Source organism: Eubalaena glacialis, chromosome 2 (assembly GCF_028564815.1).
Source record: "Eubalaena glacialis isolate mEubGla1 chromosome 2, mEubGla1.1.hap2.+ XY, whole genome shotgun sequence".
Classification (NCBI taxonomy): Eukaryota; Metazoa; Chordata; class Mammalia; order Artiodactyla; family Balaenidae; genus Eubalaena; species Eubalaena glacialis.
The window spans coordinates 129,330,579-129,349,835 of NC_083717.1; the positions used below are offsets into that span (position 1 = coordinate 129,330,579).

Here is a 19,257-nt window from a genome sequence, read left to right on the forward strand (position 1 = left end):
ACGTCTTCGTAAGCCTCTAGTGGTAGTCAGAACAACACCCATGGCTCGAGAATCGAATCCTAAATGGAACATTGAGCTAATCTGAACTGAATGTCAGTTGTGAGGTGAGAGGTGCAGCAGACACCTTCCAGGTGGCTCTTGTCACCAGCCAAACTGTGATACGTATTTGGTACCTACGCTAATCAATGTTTTTGTTTTTTGCTGTTGGTGTTTTTGTTTTTGTTTTTGTTTTTAATCTGATGCATTAGAAAACCCTAGGAGAGAAGATCCAGGACACAATGGCAGGGCACAGTGGGTCGGGTGCACGTGACCTGCTCTCTCCTGAAAGCGGAAGCCTGGTAAGGCAGCTGGAGGTCAGGATCAAAGAACTGAAAGGGTGGCTAAGAGATACAGAGCTTTTCATCTTCAATTCCTGTCTGAGACAAGAAAAGGAAGGAACAATGAATGCTGAGAAACAACTGCAATACTTTAAGGTAATAAAAAACAATCAAAGTTTATAAAAAGCTTTCTTTATGGTAGGGATAAAATATTTATCAAGTACATAAAGTATTATACCCATGTATCCATGTATCACTGTGCACTTAAATGTTTCCTTGAATTTATAGGCACCCTCCACATTTCTTATATGCCAGCGTCTGTGTGTGTATAAAGATGAACATTAAGCATATCAAATACACATTGTATAGGGGAAATCTCTGCTGCTTGTGTGTTTTGTGCAACGCCTGTTGAAGAAGGGCTTTGATAAATTAAAAGCAGACCAGCAAACACTAAAGATTACTGAGGACTTTGAAAGGCAGACCTAAATGTTCTATAAATAATGTGGCTAAAAATACTTCCATAAGTTGATATGATAAAAACACATGATTTAATATAAGACCATTAATGCTAACAAAAGGAAACATAATTTTTACATATGAAAGAATCAACTATTTATGGAAGGAAGAAATAAAGTAAAAGTGTTTCCTACATTAGAGGCATTTTCCACTATAGAAAAATGTCAAACTTAGCAACATGGCTGTGTACATGTTCGTTGTATGTCCATGAAGAAGAAGTGTTCCCCTCGTTTGTTCCCATGGTTTACACAATATCTACTCAAAAGCAGTTTAAAATTCAAATCTTTGTTCTCATTGGCCACACTAGCCTGTACTGCTTGAACCCTCCTGTAAAAGCAGTGATTATTTGAACTCTGGCTGGTGTCAGCCTAAGGCTTTGGGGTTGCAAACATGAATTTGCTGGCTTAAAAAGACTGAAAGAGGAGAAAGGGGAAAATCAAGAAGAAAAGAACTTCTTGAGACCAAGCAACTATTTCTTCTCAAAGCCTTCTAGGACCAGGTTTTATTCATCTCACATTCTGCTCTGCAGTCTTCCAGCAATCTACATAACAGAGAATGTAGTCACATGTAGTTCACCTTCCCTCTGCCAGACAGACAGGCCCCCCTTGCTCACCTGCATAACTCAAGAGGAGGCCCCCTCCAAGGTAAGACCACAGTACTTCTCAGTAAACTGTCTGCATTACACATCTACACATTGTTTTACTTGAACTCCTTGTCTGCCACTGAGTTGAAGTTAAAACCAGAAGTTAAAAAGTCTCTTGCCAAGGCAAATGGGTTTCACTATCTAAAATCTAACATCCAGATGATTTGTTACTTGACCTCCGCTTGTTTCACTCTAACCCCCCATTTGCAGGGAGGTGGAGTCTTCAGATATTTCCCTCTGTGTTGTTTGAACTTAACAGGTCATCAGTAGGCTAGATGTTGTGAAATTTATTTTTTCTCTGTAGTATCTATATTGCAGCTTTAGTGAACTGGTTAATGGCCCCAGTCAGTTGTGTGACCTTGGTCATATTTCTTGTATGATCCCTGGTGCCTCAGTTTCTTCATCTATAAAATGGGATGCTGGTAATATTTATCTTATGAGGTTATGAGTTCATATATGTAAATCATTATTTCTACTTTTTGTAATGGTGCATTCCTAAAAGATAGAAATCTCAACATTATAAGCCCAAAGATGTTATGTAATAATTGGGTGCTGCCAAATGACATTAGCTTTATGCTTTAGGCTTATACAGTGTCATCAACATCATCTTCAGCTAGGTCCTCGTAACAAATTTAAAAGAGATTAAGAGACACAGAGAGAGACAGAGAGAAATCTCTAGGCTTCCAAATCATTAAATAATTCCTAAGAGTTCTAGTCATTTGCTAACAAATACTTTGTAGCCACTGGGGAATATTCAGTACCCCTAATTTATTATTTACCATGTGCATCTTAGTGCCTGAAAATAATCATAGAATTTTTCTTTCAAAAGTACTAGAGATTATCACATGCTTTTTGCTCTTTTATTTCTTCAAAGACATTTTTTCCTTAGAGCATGTTTATGTTTTCAGTATCACCATTCATTAAACTCACTACATTTATGCCCGACTCTTATTTATTTAGCTATTTTTAAAATAAGATAATAAATAGAGACTTTCCTACTCCAAACAACAGGCAGGATCTTGATGGTGCTGTATACCTCATCATGTGTTTTTCCCAGCCCTATTCCATCCCCTGCTATCCTTACCTAAGATAATCATGATCCTGAATCCCATGTTCTTTATTTCCTTGCTTTCCTCTAGTAAGAAGGAATATTTTTAATTTTAGTTGTTTTTAACCTTATTAAAAGGTAATCATGCTGTATGTTATCTTTTAGGACTTCTTTTTCATTTAACATTATAATGCCAAGATTCATTCATCTCATTGAGTATGGCTGTAATTCACTTACTTTGACATTGTGTAATATTCCTTTGTGAGTATATACATATAATGCTAACAGCAACTTATGAGATTGGTATTAGGATCCCAATTTTGCAGATATGGAAACAGGCACATGGAGGTTAAGTTTTGTGTGTCCAAGGCCACATATAATGAGTGGTAGAATTAGGTTTTAAATCCAGACCTGTCTGACTCTAAAGCCCATTCTCTGAACTACTATGCAAAATTGGTATTTATTGGTATTTACTGGATGCCCTTACATGCCAGGTGACTCAAAGGGAAGAGCAGGACAGAACTAAATGTCATTGGTTCTTTGTGGAAGGTCACAATCTTCAGCAATTTGGCCAGAATAGCAAATGGCTGTAGCCATTAAAGATCTGGGGAGGTGAAAATATTTGTGTTTTCGTTTTACATTTTTGTACAATATCAGTGTAAATTTCTTTGCCATGTGTCACTTTTTATTTTATTATTTTATTTTTTTAACATCTTTATTGGAGCATAATTGCTTTACAGTGGTGTGTTATGTGTCACTTTTTAAATTGAAACTTTTAAAACTTTTTGAGAATATGGAGCCCTGATGATTTTTCTGTATGACCTGAAACTCTAGTCCCTTCTAAAGTTTTGACCTTGAGGAGTTTGATCGGATAAGCTAAGTGGATCTAGCATGACAGCACTTTTTTTTTTTTTTAAAGAAAGCTATCTGTGTGTTGGAGTAAATGTCTTTCCTAGCCAGAATTATGAATATTTCTGAGCTGTTTACTCTTTAGTGCTCAGTATATGATTAGTTAAGTGTTCTGTATATTACCACATCCATTGGAAGAATGAAACCAAATGTTTGTAACATAATAATATTGTAATATAATGTTTATAACCTGTCAAAAATCATAATTGGTAATAGGCATATGCAGAATAAAAACTTTTTACTTACCACAAATCCAGAAAACAGATAACCTCTGCCTTTCTAAGTGATAAAACCACTCAAATAAGAGAATTATTAAAGAACCTTTATGTGTCAGAAACTCTTTGCCATGTTCTGCCTCTTCTTGTGGGTTCCCAAATGTCTTCTGCTGTCATTAGTCACACAGAACACAGAAGACAGGCTTTATCCACAGGGTTTAGCTTTATGATTCTCCATTCTCTAAAATCTCAGGCTTTTCACAGAATGAATTTCTTTATATGACACCCAGAGTAATGATAGATAAGCCACAGTGCACTACCCAGGAGAACAGGGAGGGAGGGTGCTGCATATAAAAAGGAAAATCCGTCGCTTTATAGACATAACTGTTTCCTTCTCAGAGTTTGGTCTGGGATGAGAGAAAGGATCAGGATCTTCAGTTTTCAGAAAAAGAGAAAAAGTAATTGTGGAGAATATTCTTTTTCTCTAAAACAGTAATGTGATAAATGTGGGATTAGACATGAGGCAAAATTCTACCTAAGAAAGAGTTAAAGCCCAGGATGGGAGAAACACAAAGGTGTGAACCTAAGAGCCCTGGGACAGAAATGCAAAAGTGTCCAAGAGTGAACACACCATGACAACAAAACTCAGAGAGCACATCAGAGATTTAATGAGGCCAGCTGGCAAAGGGCCCCTTAGAACTGTGTACGGGCAGCTTCAATGCCATTGGCTGGAAAGCATTACTTTTTAATGATGACCCTTCAGAGAGAAAAGAAAATAATTACTTAATCATATGTTCCTTGTATCCCATAACAAAATTCATTATTCTGAAGACTCAAATTGGGGAGAAATTATCGGTTACCAGCTAAAGGAGACTGCGGCACTGGACTGGGCCCAGAACCAGCCTGGGAAGGACAAGTTTAGACCAGCCAAGAGGCTCTGTCATAAGAAGAGTGAATGGGATAGATTTGGTAACCTTCACAATGACTAATGTCCCAAATTTGCTACCAATTTAAATTTGACCAAACACTGATTGGTTCAAGATGGCGGAGTAGAAGGGCGTGCACTCACTCCCTCTTGTGAGAGCACTGGAATCACAACTAACTGCTGAACAATCATCGACAGGAAGACACTGGAACTCACCAAAAAAGATACCCCACATCCAAAGACAAAGGAGAAGTCACAGTGAGATGGTAGGAGTGGCAGAATCACGATAAAATCAAATCCCATAACTGCTAGGTGGGTGACTCACAAACTGGAGAACACTTATACCACAGAAGTCCACCCACTGGAGTGAAGCTTCTGAGCCCTATGTCAGCCTTCCCAACCTGGGGGTCTGGCAACAGGAGGGGAAATTCCCAGAGAATCAGACTTTGAAGGCTAGTGGGATTTGATTGCAGGACTTCGACAGGACTGGGGGAAACAGAGACTCCACTCTTGGAGGGCACACACCAAGTAGTGTGTGCATTGGGACCCAGGGGAAGGAGCAGTGACCCCATAGGAGACTGAACCAGACTTACTTGCTAGTGCTGGAGGGTCTCCTGCAGAGGTGGGGGGTGGCTGTGGCTCACCGTGGGGGCAAGGACACTGGCGACGGGAGTTCTGGGAAGTACTCCTTGGTGTGAGCCCTCCTGGAGTCCACCATTAGCCTCACCAAAGAGCCTGTAGCCTCCAGTGCTGGGTCACCTCAGGCCACATAACCAACAGGGAGGGAACCCAGGCACACCCATCAGCAGACAAGCAGATTAAAGTTTTACTGAGCTCTGCCCACCAGAGCAACACCCAGCTCTACCCACCACCAGTCCCTCCCATCAGGAAACTTGAACAAGCCTCTTAGATAGCCTCATCCACCAGACGGCAGACAGCAGAAGCAAGAAGAACTACAGTCCTGCAGCCTGTGTAATGAAAACCACATTCACAGAAAGACAGACAAAATGAAAAGGTAGAGGACTATGTACCAGATGAAAGAACAATACAAAACCCAAGAAAAACAACTAAATGAAGTGGAGATAGGCAACCTTCCAGAAAAAGAATTCAGAATAATGGTAGTGAAGATGATCCAGGACCTCGGAAAAACAATGGAGGCAAAGATCGAGAAGATGCAAGAAATGTTTAACAAAGACCTGGAAGAATTTAAGAACAAACAAACAGAGATGAACAATACAATAACTGAAATGAAAAATGCACTAGAAGGAATCAATAGCAGAATAACTGAGGCAGAAGAACAGATAAGTGACCTGGAAGACAGAATGGTGGAATTCACTGCCATGGAACAGAGTAAAGAAAAAAGCATGAAAAGAAATGAAGACAGCCTAAGAGACCTCTGGAACAACATTAAACACACCAACATTCGCATTATAGGGGTCCCAGAAGGAGAAGAGAGAGCAAAAGGACCCAAGAAAATATTTGAAGAGATTATAATCAACAACTTCCCTAACATGGGAAAGGAAATAGACACCCAAGTCCAGGAAATGCAGAGACTCCCAGGCAGGATAAACCCAAGGACAAACATGCCGAGACACATAGTAATCAAATTGACAAAAAAAAAAAGACAAAGAAAAATTATTAAAAGCAACAAGGGAACTCCCATAAGGTTAACAGCTGATTTCTCAGCAGAAACTCTATAAGCCAGAAGGGAGTGGCATGATATACTTAAAGTGATGCAAAGGAAGAACCTACAACCAAGATTACTCTACCCAGCCAGGATCTTATTCAGATTCGACAGAGAAATCAAAAGCTTTACAGACAAGCAAAAGCTAAGAGAATTCAGCACCACCAAACCAGCTCTACAATAAATGCTAAAGGAACTTCTCTAAGTGGGAAACACAAGAGAAGCAAAGGACCTACAAAAACAAACCCAAAACAATTAAGAAAATGGTAATGGGAACATACATACCAACAATTACCTTAAATGTGAATGGATTAAATGCTCCAACCAAAAGACACAGACTCACTAAATGGATACAAACACAAGACCCATATATATGCTGTCTACAAGGGACCCACTTCAGACCTAAGGACACATACAGATTGAAAGTGAGGGGATGGAAAAAGATATTCCATGCAAATGGAAATGAAAAGAAAGCTGGAGTAGCAATACTCATATCAGATAAAATAGACTTTAAAATAAAGAATGTTACAAGAGACAAGGAAGGACAGTACATAATGATCAAGGGATAAATCCAAGAAGAAGACCTAACAATTATAAATATATATGCACCCAACATAGGAGCACCTCAGTACATAAGGCAACTGCTAACAGCTATAAGAGAGGAAATCAACAGTAACACAATAATAGTGGGGGACTTTAACACCTCACTTACACCAATGGACAGATCATCCAGACAGAAAATTAATAAGGAAACACAAGCTTTAAATGACACGATAGACCAGATAGATTTAATTGATATTTATAGGACATTCCATCCAAAAACAGCAGATTACACTTTCTTCTCATATGCACACAGAACATTCTCCAGGATAGATCAGATCTTGGGTCACAAATCAAGCCTCGGTAAATTTAAGAAAATTGAAATCATATCAAGCATCTTTTCTGACCCCAACGCTATGAGATTAGATATCAATTACAGGGAAAAATACATAAAAAACACAAACGCATGGAGGCTAAACAATACGTTACTAAATAACCAAGAGATCACTGAAGAAAACAAAGAGGAAATCAAAAAATAGCTAGAGACCAATAACAATGAAAAGATGACGTTCCAAAACCTATGGGATGCAGCAAAAGCAGTTCTAAGAGGGAAGTTTATAGCAATACAATCCTACCTCAAGAAACAAGAAAAATCTCAAATAAACAATCTAACCTTACACCTAAAGGAACTAGAGAAAGAAGAACAAACAAAACGCAAAGTTAGTAGAAGGAAAGAAATCATAAAGATCAGAGCAGAAATAAATGAAATAGAAACACAGAAAACAATTGCAAAGATCAATAAAAGTAAAAGTTGGTTCTTTGAGAAGATAAACAAAATTGATAAACCTTTAGCCCAACTCATCAAGAAAAAGAGGGAGAGGACTCAAATCAATAATATTAGAAATGAAAAAGAAGTAACAACAGACACCGCAGAAATACAAAGCATCATAAGAGACTACTACAAGCAACTCCATGCCAATAAAATGGACAACCTGGAAGAAATGGACAAATTCTTAGAAAGGTATAACCTTCCAAGACTGAGCCAGGAAGAAATAGAAAATATGAACAGACCATTCATGAGTAATGAAATGGAAACTGTGATTTAAAATGTTCCAACAAACAGAAGTCCAGGACCAGATGGCTTCACAGGTGAATTCTATCAAACATTTAGAGAAGAGCTTACACCCATCCTTCTCAAACTCTTCCAAAAATTGCAAAGGAAGGAATATTCCCAAACTCATTCTATGAGGCCACCATCACCCTGATACCAAAACCAGACACAGATACTGCAAAATAAGAAAATTACAGACCAATATCACTGATGAATATAGATGCAAAAATCCTCAGCAAAATACTAGCAAACAGAATCCAATAACACATGAAAAGGATCATACACCATGATCAAGTGGGATTTATCCCAGGCATACAAGGATTCTTCAATATAAGCAAATCAACCATTGTGATACACCATATTAACAAATTGAAGAATAAAAACCATGTGATCATCTCAATAGATGCAGAAAAAGCTTTCGACAAAATTCAACACCGATTTATGAGAAAAACTCTCCAGAAAGTGGGCATAGAGGGAACCTACCTCAACATAATAAAGGCCATATACAACACACCCACAGCCAGCATCATTCTCAATGGTGAAAAACTGAAACCATTTCCTCTAAGATCAGGAACAAGACAAGGATGTCCACTGTCACCACTGTTATGCAACATAGTTTTGGAAGTCCTAGCCATGGCAATCAGAGAAGAAAAAGAAATAAAATGTATACAAATTGGAAAAGAAGAAGTGAAACTGTCACTGTTTGCAGACGACATGACACTAAACATAGATAATCCTAATGATGCCACCAGAAAACTACTAGAGCTAATCAATGAATTTGGTAAAGTTGCAGGATACAAAATTAATGCACAGAAATCTCTTGCATACCTATACACTAACAACGAAAGATCAGAAAGAGAAATTAAGGAAACAATCCCATTCACCACTGCAACAAAAAGAATAAAATACCTAGGTATAAACCTACCTAAGGTGGTAAAGGACCTGTACCCAGAAAACTATGAGACACTGATGAAAGGAATCAAAGATGACAGAAACAGATGGAGAGATACACCATGTTCTTGCATTAAAAGAATCAATATTGTGAAAATGACTATACTACCCAAAGTAATTTACAGATTCATTGCAATCCCTATCAAATTACCAATGGCATTTTTTTACAGAACTAGGACAAAAAATCTTAAAATTTGTATGGAGACACAAAAGACCCTAAATAGCGAAAGCAGTCTTGAGGGAAAAAAACAGAGATGGCGGAATCAGACTTCCTGACTTCAGACTGTACTACAAAGCCACAGTAATCAAGACAATATGGTACTGACACAAAAACAGAAATATAGATCAGTGGAACAGGATGGAGAGCCCAGAGATAAACCCATGCACCTATGGTCAACTAATCTATGACAAAGGAGGCAAGGATATACAATGGAGAAAATACAGTTTCTTCAATAAGTGGTGCTGGGAAAACGGGACAGCTACATGTAAAAGAATGAAATCAGAACACTTCCTAACACCATACACACAAATAAACTCAAAATGGATTAAAGACCTAAATGTAAACCGAACACTATAAAACTCTTAGAGGAAAACATAGGAAGAACAAACACTCTTTCACATAAATCACAGCAAGATCTTTTTTGACCCATCTCCTAGAGTAATGGAGATAAAAACAAAAATAAACAAATGGGACCCAATGAAACTAAAAGCTTTTGCACAGCAAAGGAAACCATAAACAAGATGAAAAGACAACCCTCAGAATGGGAGAAAATATTTGCAAATGAATTCAACGGACAAAGGATTCATCTCCAAAATATATAAACAGCACTTGCAGCTCAATATTTAAAAAACAAACAATCCAATCAAAAATTGGGCAGAAGACCTAAATAGACATTTATCCAAAGAAGACATACAGATGGCCAAGAGGCACATGAAAAGCTGCTCAACATCACTAATTAGTAGAGAAATGCAAATCAAAACTCCAATGGGGTATCACCTCACACCGGTCAGAATGGGCATCATCAGAAAATCTACAAACAACAAATACCAGAGAGGGTGTGGAGAAAAGGGAACCCTCCTATACTGTTGGTGGGAATGTAAATTGATACAGCCACTATGGAGAACAGCATGGAGGTTCCTTCAAAAACTAAAAATAGAATTACCATATGACCCAGCAATCCCACTACTGGGCATATACCCAGAGAAAACCATAATTCAAAAAGACACATGCACCCCAATGTTCATTGCAGCAATGTTTACAATAGCCAGGTCATGGAAACAACCTAAATGCCCATCGACAGACGAATGGATAAAGAAGAAGTGGTATATATATACAATGGAATATTACTCAGCCATAAAAAGGAACGATATTGGGTCATTTGTAGACACATGGATGGACCTAGAGACGGTTATACCGAGTGAAGTAAGTCAGAAAAAGTAAAACAAATATCGTATATTAATGCATATATGTGAAATCTAGAAAAATGGTACAGATGAACCAGTTAGCAAGGCAGAAATAGAGCCACAGATATGGCTATGGACAAACTATGGACACCAAGGGGGGAAAGCGTGGGGTGGGGCGTGGGGATGAATTGGGAGATTGGGGTTGACATATATGCACTAATATGTATAAAATAGATAACTAATAAGAACCTGCTGTATTAAAAAAAAATTAAATTAAAAAAAAAAAGAAATTTGACCAAGCACTTTTATGCATGTTATTATATTTAAACCTTACCCTAATTATATAAGTTGAAAATTGTGGTCACCTTCTTATGTGTGTTTTTATTTATTTTCATGAATGAAGAACTTGAGATATGGAAAGTTAATGTGACTTGTTTGAATTCACACAGCAGCCAGCAGCAGAGACAGAGCAAAAGCCATGGTCTTTGGGTTCAAATTTTAGTATTCTCCCATTCTGTCATTTGCTGTCCCTTCGGTAAACATTGAAACCTGTTTTACTCTAAATCAAGGGTTGGCAAACATTTTCTATAAAAAGCAGGTAATACAATCTCTGTCGCAGTTATTTAGCTCTGCTATTATAGTGTAAAAGCAGCCACAGACAATATGTAAATGAATAAATATTGTGTGTTTAATAAAACTAATTTACAAAACTATTTACAAGAGCCAGCAGTGGCTAGCAGACCTTAGTTTTCTGACCCTGCTCTAGATTACAAAAATTATCATAAACATGGGAATGGGTGCCATCTGCATCTCCTTTAAGGAAAGGAGGCCATGCAAGAATTGCATTAGGAGGAAGAAAACATTCTTTTAATAACTGTAATAGTGACAACCAGTACTTTTTGAGTGCTCATTAGATGTGAGTCACAGTTTCTAAGTTTCTCCATTCACTTATTTAATCCTCATCACCATCTTGAGGCAGCTGGTTTATCATCCCCTACTTATGGATGAGAAAACTGAGGCAGGGAAAATTGAAGTTACTGAAGTTCATACAGTTAATAAGTGATAGAGCCAATAGTCAGGTCTAGAAAGTCTTTCAGAATCTGCCGCTACTTTGTAGACTCAGTAGTCCTTGGGTCAAAGATCTATTTTCTGGAAAGAGAAAAAGATGTTAACTCATAACTTACTCTATTGTTCCTCATCCCTTTTCTGATTCCTTGGATAGCCATCTAGAGGATGTTGGGTTGTAACCTCCTCAGGAGCTTCCCAGGTATAACCTGCAACCAACCGCCACAAACAGAGGGCAGGAAGAGACTGAAGAAAGAGGCAGACCACTCCAGATTGGTAGGTGGCAGGTTTAATAGGAAAGGGAACTTAGGAAGCTTGTCATGGGCAGCCACAAGACAAGAAATTTCCCCACCCCTAGAATCTTAAAGGTTTATATAGAGGCCTGAACTGGGTTCGGTCATGTGCACAGTCCAGATAGTCTCATCACCACACTGTTATCTCAAGGCCGTATCCTTGGGGCAGCTTCTGAGGGCAGGAGAGGCAAGCAGAGCACACATTCCAAGGACAGGGGAGGAGAAGAGGAGTCCAGTTGCCTGGGTTCAGCTTGAAGGTCAAACTGATAGTCACGTCTTCTTGATGACCACCACCCCCCCTCAACAGAGGAAGTCAGCAAGTCAATGTTTTAAACCTTGGACATTAAAAATTTTAGAGTAGGGTCTTTAACAGGATTTCAAATTAACTATGAAGTATGCAGCATTACTAAGTAATTACTCTGAAAGGGAATATCACTGATGTACTTTTACAAAATAGATTAAATAAAAGAGCTAAACACAGTTCACATGCTTTAAGAAGTATTTTCCCAAATCTCACTGTGTAATTTCCAGAAATAAAAATAGAACCCATCTAGCCAAGACATTTAGAGGGAATTTCCCATGTCCACTGTAATCAATCTCAAATGGCACCATAAATAATCACATGTCCTATGTCCTTCAAAACCCGCATTTTTAAGGAGATAAGGTTGAAAGACAGAAGAGAATATGTTGGAAGTTTTGAGATATGAGAGAGGAGGCCATGGTTCCTAGAGGTCCAGGATCATCTCTGCTGCTGTGTCCTGGAGCCATACAAACTAGGTAATGATGCTGTTGGCAAAGCTGCAAACAAAGAATTACAGTAATTCAATCTGGCTGTAACAAAAGCGTGTAAAATGCTTTCAAGATCAACAGATATCAGACAGGATTTAATCCTTTGTATGTGTCTTAAATACATTTTTTTAAAAAGCTATTATATTAACCATGTATGTTCATCAAAAAGTAAGTACTGAAATCAGTTTTTATTAGATTATTTTCCCCACTGTATATAAAAAAATCCATTGCCTAACACTTCTTTGGAAGTAATTTTGAGTAATTGGATACAATCTAGAGCTGCCTTGTAAAGAAAAAAAACATTGGCTGGGTTAAGGTTGAAATTCAAAGATAGATTTAAATAAATGTTATTCACACTACCATCTGAGGGTAGTGGGAAGACCCACAGGAAATTTTTATAGGCAGTCCCATTGTAAGCCTTCTAAAGTAAAAGAAAATGGAGTAACAAAGGCCTAATTCTTTCTGAGTACACCTTTTTCTAGAAGATGCTGAATGATTCCTGAATCTGCCCCTGAATTGAGGATTCATAGAGGTAGCCATATACTCATTTCATATGTGTCATTTGTATTACTGCTCTCAGGTAAACGAGATTCTTGGAAGTTAAAGGCTGCACTGCTAATCTAGAAAGATGACAGAGAGATGTCACCCATCCTTACTTCACTGCTGCCTCAAAAACCGGACAGAACTGCATTTAGGCTCTGAAACCACAGTGATGAATATTTCTATTCTTACTTGATTTCTTAACATTATTTAAATGTTATTTTAATTGATAATAAACTCAAATTAGGAAGAAACTGGGAGTACAGAATTGCAAAGGTGTCTCCATGCTCTTCATGTAGATAAGATTGAAGCAGTGAATCTGATCCACCATAATGTAGAAGCTTAAGCGTGTGGGTTCAAGACGCTTGAGTTTATCCTGTCTCTACCTATTTCTAATCCATGATTTTTCTTAAAGCCCCAGGTTTCTCATCATAAAAATAGGCATAGTAATAACACTTACCTCATAGAGTGGCTATGAGTATTAAATGAGATAATATATATGAAAGCTCCTTAAAATGGAGCCTACCTAGTGAGAACTCAGCATTATAATGCTATCAGCATTATAATTACTATAGCATAAGCTTGTCCTTTTTAAAAAGCATTTATTTGTAATACAGTAGGGCAAATGGATAAAGTAAATGGTAAATAGTAATCAGGGAAAATTCCATGGGTTTCAATTACTTCAGGATTAGTTGTAGGATCTTTAAGAACTGAATTATCTGTTAGTTGGATCATTGGCCTATTACTGCCTAGGTAAGACCACAAGAGAATTGTTTTCTCTCAAGACTAGAAAAAAAGGCGATAGTCAGTAGACCTCCTAAGTTTGCTCTTTGACCTGTGGACTGGACAGCTTTTCTGGGGTGCAGAAAACTAGGTCCCAGATTATCAAAGGTGAGTCTCCACATTAGGCTGCTTTACAGCTTTTGAGCAAGGTGGTAACACTTGGAGGACATTTTCTTCCCTACTTTCTGTCTCCCTGACTCTCTTTTGTAAACACCCCTTTATAGCTTCATCATATTTCTCACAGATTATTGCTCTATACAGATACACGTATACCACACACACACACACACACACACACACACACAATTAGACCTTAAATTAAGGAAACAAACAAATCTTTTTTTTCAGTGTTCATATTGAATTGTCAGTCTTTTTTCTGTAATTTTACCACATCATTCTTTTATATTTAACCAATTAATGGTATTTATTGAATATCTCTCACTAGGTTCTGTTAGTTGGCAACATTATGATCTAGGATTTTCAGCTGTGTAATCTCAGCAAATAATTTCTCTTCTCTTTGCCTGATATTTTTTATTTGTAAATTTAGGCTCTTGGATTGAAAGAATTCACCTCTAGCATTCTGTGATTCTGTACTAGCCATCTTTTTCTATCAGTAAATTTATTCAATTGTAGATGCCGTTTAATTCCTCTAAACAATACTTTTGGTTTGGCACAAAATTTCTGGTATATAATCAACTTTATATGCCAGGATTCATGTTTACTTCATTGAAAATGATGCTTCAGAAGGACAAAGGCATCTTTTGAACCAAAGTTGCAATGTTGTTGCCTTTGGCACCATGATAGCGTTCTCTTCATACCCATTTCCTTTCTAACATTATAGTGTCTTTATAATTTGAATAGAGATGTTGTATAAAATGTAAATGAAAAGGTCTTCCTAGTTATGAATTTCAGTCAGGATGGTGGCACAGGTAACATGTTTTATTTCATCAGGACTTGGTTGATTTAAAAGTAGAAAGAAATATGCCAGTTAATTATTGGTGCAGCTAATATTATTATTATTTTATTAATATAATTACATTCTTTCTCATACTTTCAATAGTTTCTTTTGACATTTGCATTTATTTTATAAGAATATGAAAAATAATTCAGAATTAATTCTTTATACATTTTTTTATTCCTCAACATAATTTTTTATACCATGGTTTTCCATTTACAAAATATTATTCTTAGTACTGACTATTGGATTGTCTTCTAATAATTTTTATAGAAAAAGTACTTTCCTGGTGTATTCTCCAAACCGTTGCATGTCTGAAAATGTATTTTTCTTGACCTCACATATAAACAATAGCTTGCTGAACAGAAAACTTTGTTATGGGGAGTATAACCTTTTGCCATCAAAACTGCTAACGATTCTTTTGGCATTTGTAGTCATAAAGGAGAAGTCTAATTTTTGTTGCCACATAGTAACTTTGTTTTTCATTTGTGTGTGGCTGGGTGTTGGTCTCTTCATTTCTTTTGCTGGGAACTTGGTGAGTCCTAATTGATTTTGAGAACTTAAACCCTGCTTTAGATCAGGAAAGTTTTACCTACTATTTGATTATCATAAGTTCTTTATATGTTTAGTTCCCTCCTTTTGAAAGTCCTATTCAATGCATATTGATGAGCCTATATTGACACGTCATACACCCAGCATCCATAGTTTATGTTACCGTTCACTCTTTGTTTGTACATTCTGTGGGTTTGGACAAGTGTATAATGACGCGTCCATCATCATGCCTAGTATTTCACTGCCCTAAAAATCCTCTGTACTCTGCCTATTCATTCATCATCCCCCACTCACCACCCCAACCCCTGGCAACCTCTGGTCTTTTTACTCCCCATAGTTTTGCCTTTTCCAGAATGTCATGCGTTTGGAATTATAGTATGTAGTCCTTTCAGATTGGCTCCTATCACTTAGTAATATGCATTTAAGATTCCTCCACATCTTTTCATGGCTTAATAAGTCATTTCTTTTTAGCACTGAGTAATATTCCACTGTCTGGAGGTACCACAGTTTACTAATTCATTCACCTACTAAAAGACATCATGGTTGCTTCCAAGTTTTGGTAATTATGAATAAAGCTGCTATAAATATCCATGTGCAGGTTCTTGTGTGAACATAACTTTTCAACTCCTTTGGGTAAATACCAAGGAGTGTGATTGCTGGATCATATGGTAAGAGTGTGTTCAGTTTTGTAAGAAATTCCCAAACTGTCTCCCAAAGTGTTGGTACCATTTTGCATCCCTACCAGCAATGAATGAGACCTCCTGTTTCTCCATAACCTTGCCAGCATTTGGTGTTGTGTGTTCCAAATTTTGGCCATTCTAATAGGTGCATGGTGGTATCTCATTGCTATTTTAAGTGTATAAACTTGTTAAGAGTAGGAACTATATTTTTTTAAAAATTTTTTCATTGAAGTATAGTTGATTTATAATGCTGTTCTAATTTCAGGTGTACAGCAAAGTGATTCAGTTATATGTATATATATATATTATATATATAGTATATATATATTCTTTTTCAGATTCTTTTCCCTTATAGGTTATTACAAAATATTGAGTATAGTTCCCTGTGCCATACAGTGGGTCCTTGTTGGTTATCTATTTTATATATAGTAGCCTGTATCTGTTAATCCCAAACTCCTAATTTATCCCTCCCCCCATTTCCCCTTTGGTAACTCTAAGATTGTTTTCTATGTTTGTGAGTCTGTTTCTGTTTTGTAAATAAGTTCATTTGTATCATTTTTTTAGATTCCACATATAAGCGATATCATATGATATTTGTCTTTCTCTGTCTGGCTTACTTCACTTAGTATGATAATCTCTAGGTGCATCCAGGAGTAGGAACTATCTTGAAGTTGTCATTTTTTGCATGCCCTTCACAGTAACAAAGACAATGCCTTGGAGTTGCTAGATACTAAAGAAGTACTTAGCAGATTGTAGAATTTCATCACAAGATGGTATTTGAGGTCATTTGGCTAGCTCAACATCCTTATTCCAATGAAGAGAAAACTAAGTCTCTGATAAATTAAGTGACTCACCCAGGACCATACAACCAGAGCCAGATGGCAGCCCATATCTCCTGAATCCTAACCCAGGCTATAGTCCAATAATACCAAACCGATGATTTTATGTGAGTCATCATTGATGCCTTTGCAATTTTCACATCTTGATTTTTCCTCTATAAAATAGAGATAATAAGCCTATCATTTGATGAATAGAAATTAAAAATGATCATCACAAGGGACATTGTGATTGATAGGAAATGTAGAAATGCTTACTAATACTATGAAGTACTATTTTAAACAGTATTAAAAATAGATATGACAACAAACCAAGGCTCTTCTGGCATTGGAACTCAGAGACTAACCATCTTGACCCTGCATCTTCTCATTTCAGGGGTTTTACTCTCAGGAGTTCAACTCAGTATGGAGTTTGCTATCATTTTTCACCGTGTGTTTATGTTGTACCTCCATATGAGGAGCTTAAGGAGCTTTACAAACATTAGCTCATTAATCCTCCCAAAAACCTCTCTAAGATAGGGCAGAGGCATAAATTATTATTCCTATCTGGAAAAAAATGGCCTAACTTATCTCTCTTAATTTTACTGATACTCTAAACCATTGATTAAATCCTAACTTATACCCTGTACACTTAAAATATAATATTTTCTTCCCCAAGGATGTTTTTCTTTCTTTTTCAATGTAATGTCATGAAGATAAGTGTGAAACCATAATGACAGGTCTGGTGTTAGAAGCTCATTTGCGAAGCACAGGATAGGCGATAGGTTCCTCCTTCCCCATATGCTCTCCTCATTTTCTAAAAAATATCCTTTATTGCCCCTCAGTCATGACAGGAGAAGTGACTTTTAGGATTTGGAGGGACGTTTCGAGACCAATTCACTCCTTTATCTGTAAGCCAAGACCACCAGCAAGAGAACCAATGGATCCATTCAACCATGCCATCCTAACTCTCTATAAAACACTGGTGCAACAGACTTCAAAGCTTTACAAAAGCAGCAATAGAGGTTAAACTTTCAGTCTTGTGTGCTTTGCTTAGGCGTGTGGTTCTCACTATAAAGATATTTGGAGTTAGACTTTGAGGATGTTAGAACATGACCAAGACATGAGAAGAATCTGAGGCCAAGCAAGGTTGTTTCATGTAAACGATTGCAACAACACACTTGTCCAGTTAGAGCAGTTGCCCACAGTTCAGGCCAGTGAAAAGGAAAATGAATAAGAATGATAAAGTCAAAGTGAAACTAGTACCCTACCACCCCTCAAAGTTTATCAGAGAGGGTAAGAGTCACCTTGCAACTGATTTGAGAGATATTCCGTGTTTTATTATTATTTTTTAAAAGACCATCTCAGACCACCATATGATATTTTTCCTGTCTCACAACAGAATAAAGTTATGTAATAATCTGATGCCAGAAGATGATAAAGGCTAAAGAATCATTGCATTTTAGAGAAGGGGTGTTGAGGGCACATAAAAGTTACATCATTTACTTGAGATCACGTAACTAATTATTGCCAAACTAGGAAGGCCCTAAGTTGTGTTTCTTTCCCTCCCTCAATCCAAGTTGCTTCTTAGATGTTCAACTAAAATACCTTTATGCTTAGATGACTTATGTTCGACCTTGCTGCCAGATGAAGGAGTTTAACGAGAGGACTGCCCCCCAGTGTATTTAATCTTGTTTTGGGGAACAGGCAGGAGAGGGGTGCGGCATCTTTTCTCAGAAGAAAAGAAAACATGTTCTTCTAAAAGGAAAATTAGCTTTTTCAAGAAACTGCTCTCAAAAATTTCTCCTAGACCTCTGCTTTGTTTAAGCTATGGAGTGTTTAAAGAATGAAGTTCTTATTACATTTCCTTTTCACAAGGTTGTGGAATATTGCTTTGAGCTAAGTAATCATCAGAGCATTTTACCAGTTGGCTAATATTTAGTCAGCATCTCTCTACTACCTGATTTAACAGTTAAAGAGTGTTTTGCCGTTATATATTAGTTAAACTTCTAAGAGAAGTTTACTAACCTGAGAGTGTGGTTAGTATTACTGCACATCTGGGAATACTGAAAACTAGCAAAAAAGGAGTTGAATTGCCCTGGGCTTCCACCGCAAAAGCAAAGGAAAGAGCTAAGAAGCAAATTCCCAATGGTCCAGACCCACAGGAAAATGTCCTATTTATTTTAGGTGCTATGAAAATAAAATCAGAAATATGAAGTTTATAGAGCTGGCTATACCTCAGCCTCTTCCAGGTCAGGGAGGAATAAATGAACAAAACAGAAGAGTCTTTCTAATATTGACTTTTTGTCCTTAGTATCACTTTCCTCTTTTTTAGTGGTGTTATCCCCCACAGCCTAACTTACTTCCTGCATTCTTGCTGGGTCCCTAGAGTTCTTGAATTCATTTACTTCCCATCTGTATGATTCTTGAATAACAGTAATACTTCCCTAAAATACCAATTCCTAGCTGTTATACTTCAAGTAACACTCTGAGCTTTGTGATGAGTTCCAGGAGTGGCTTCA

General features: G+C 37.2%; 1 protein-coding gene across 9 annotated transcripts in view; it reads left to right on the plus strand.

Moving 5' to 3' along the window:
• AKAP6 (A-kinase anchoring protein 6) overlaps positions 1–19,257 on the plus strand; it is a 570,108-nt gene that overhangs the window by 482,737 nt on the left and 68,114 nt on the right. For all 9 annotated transcript variants that reach the window (XM_061180772.1, XM_061180767.1, XM_061180765.1 and 6 more), the window contains one exon: positions 249–473. In XM_061180772.1, coding sequence (XP_061036755.1) covers positions 249–473 — 225 coding nt within the window. The remainder of the gene's footprint in view (positions 1–248; positions 474–19,257) is intronic.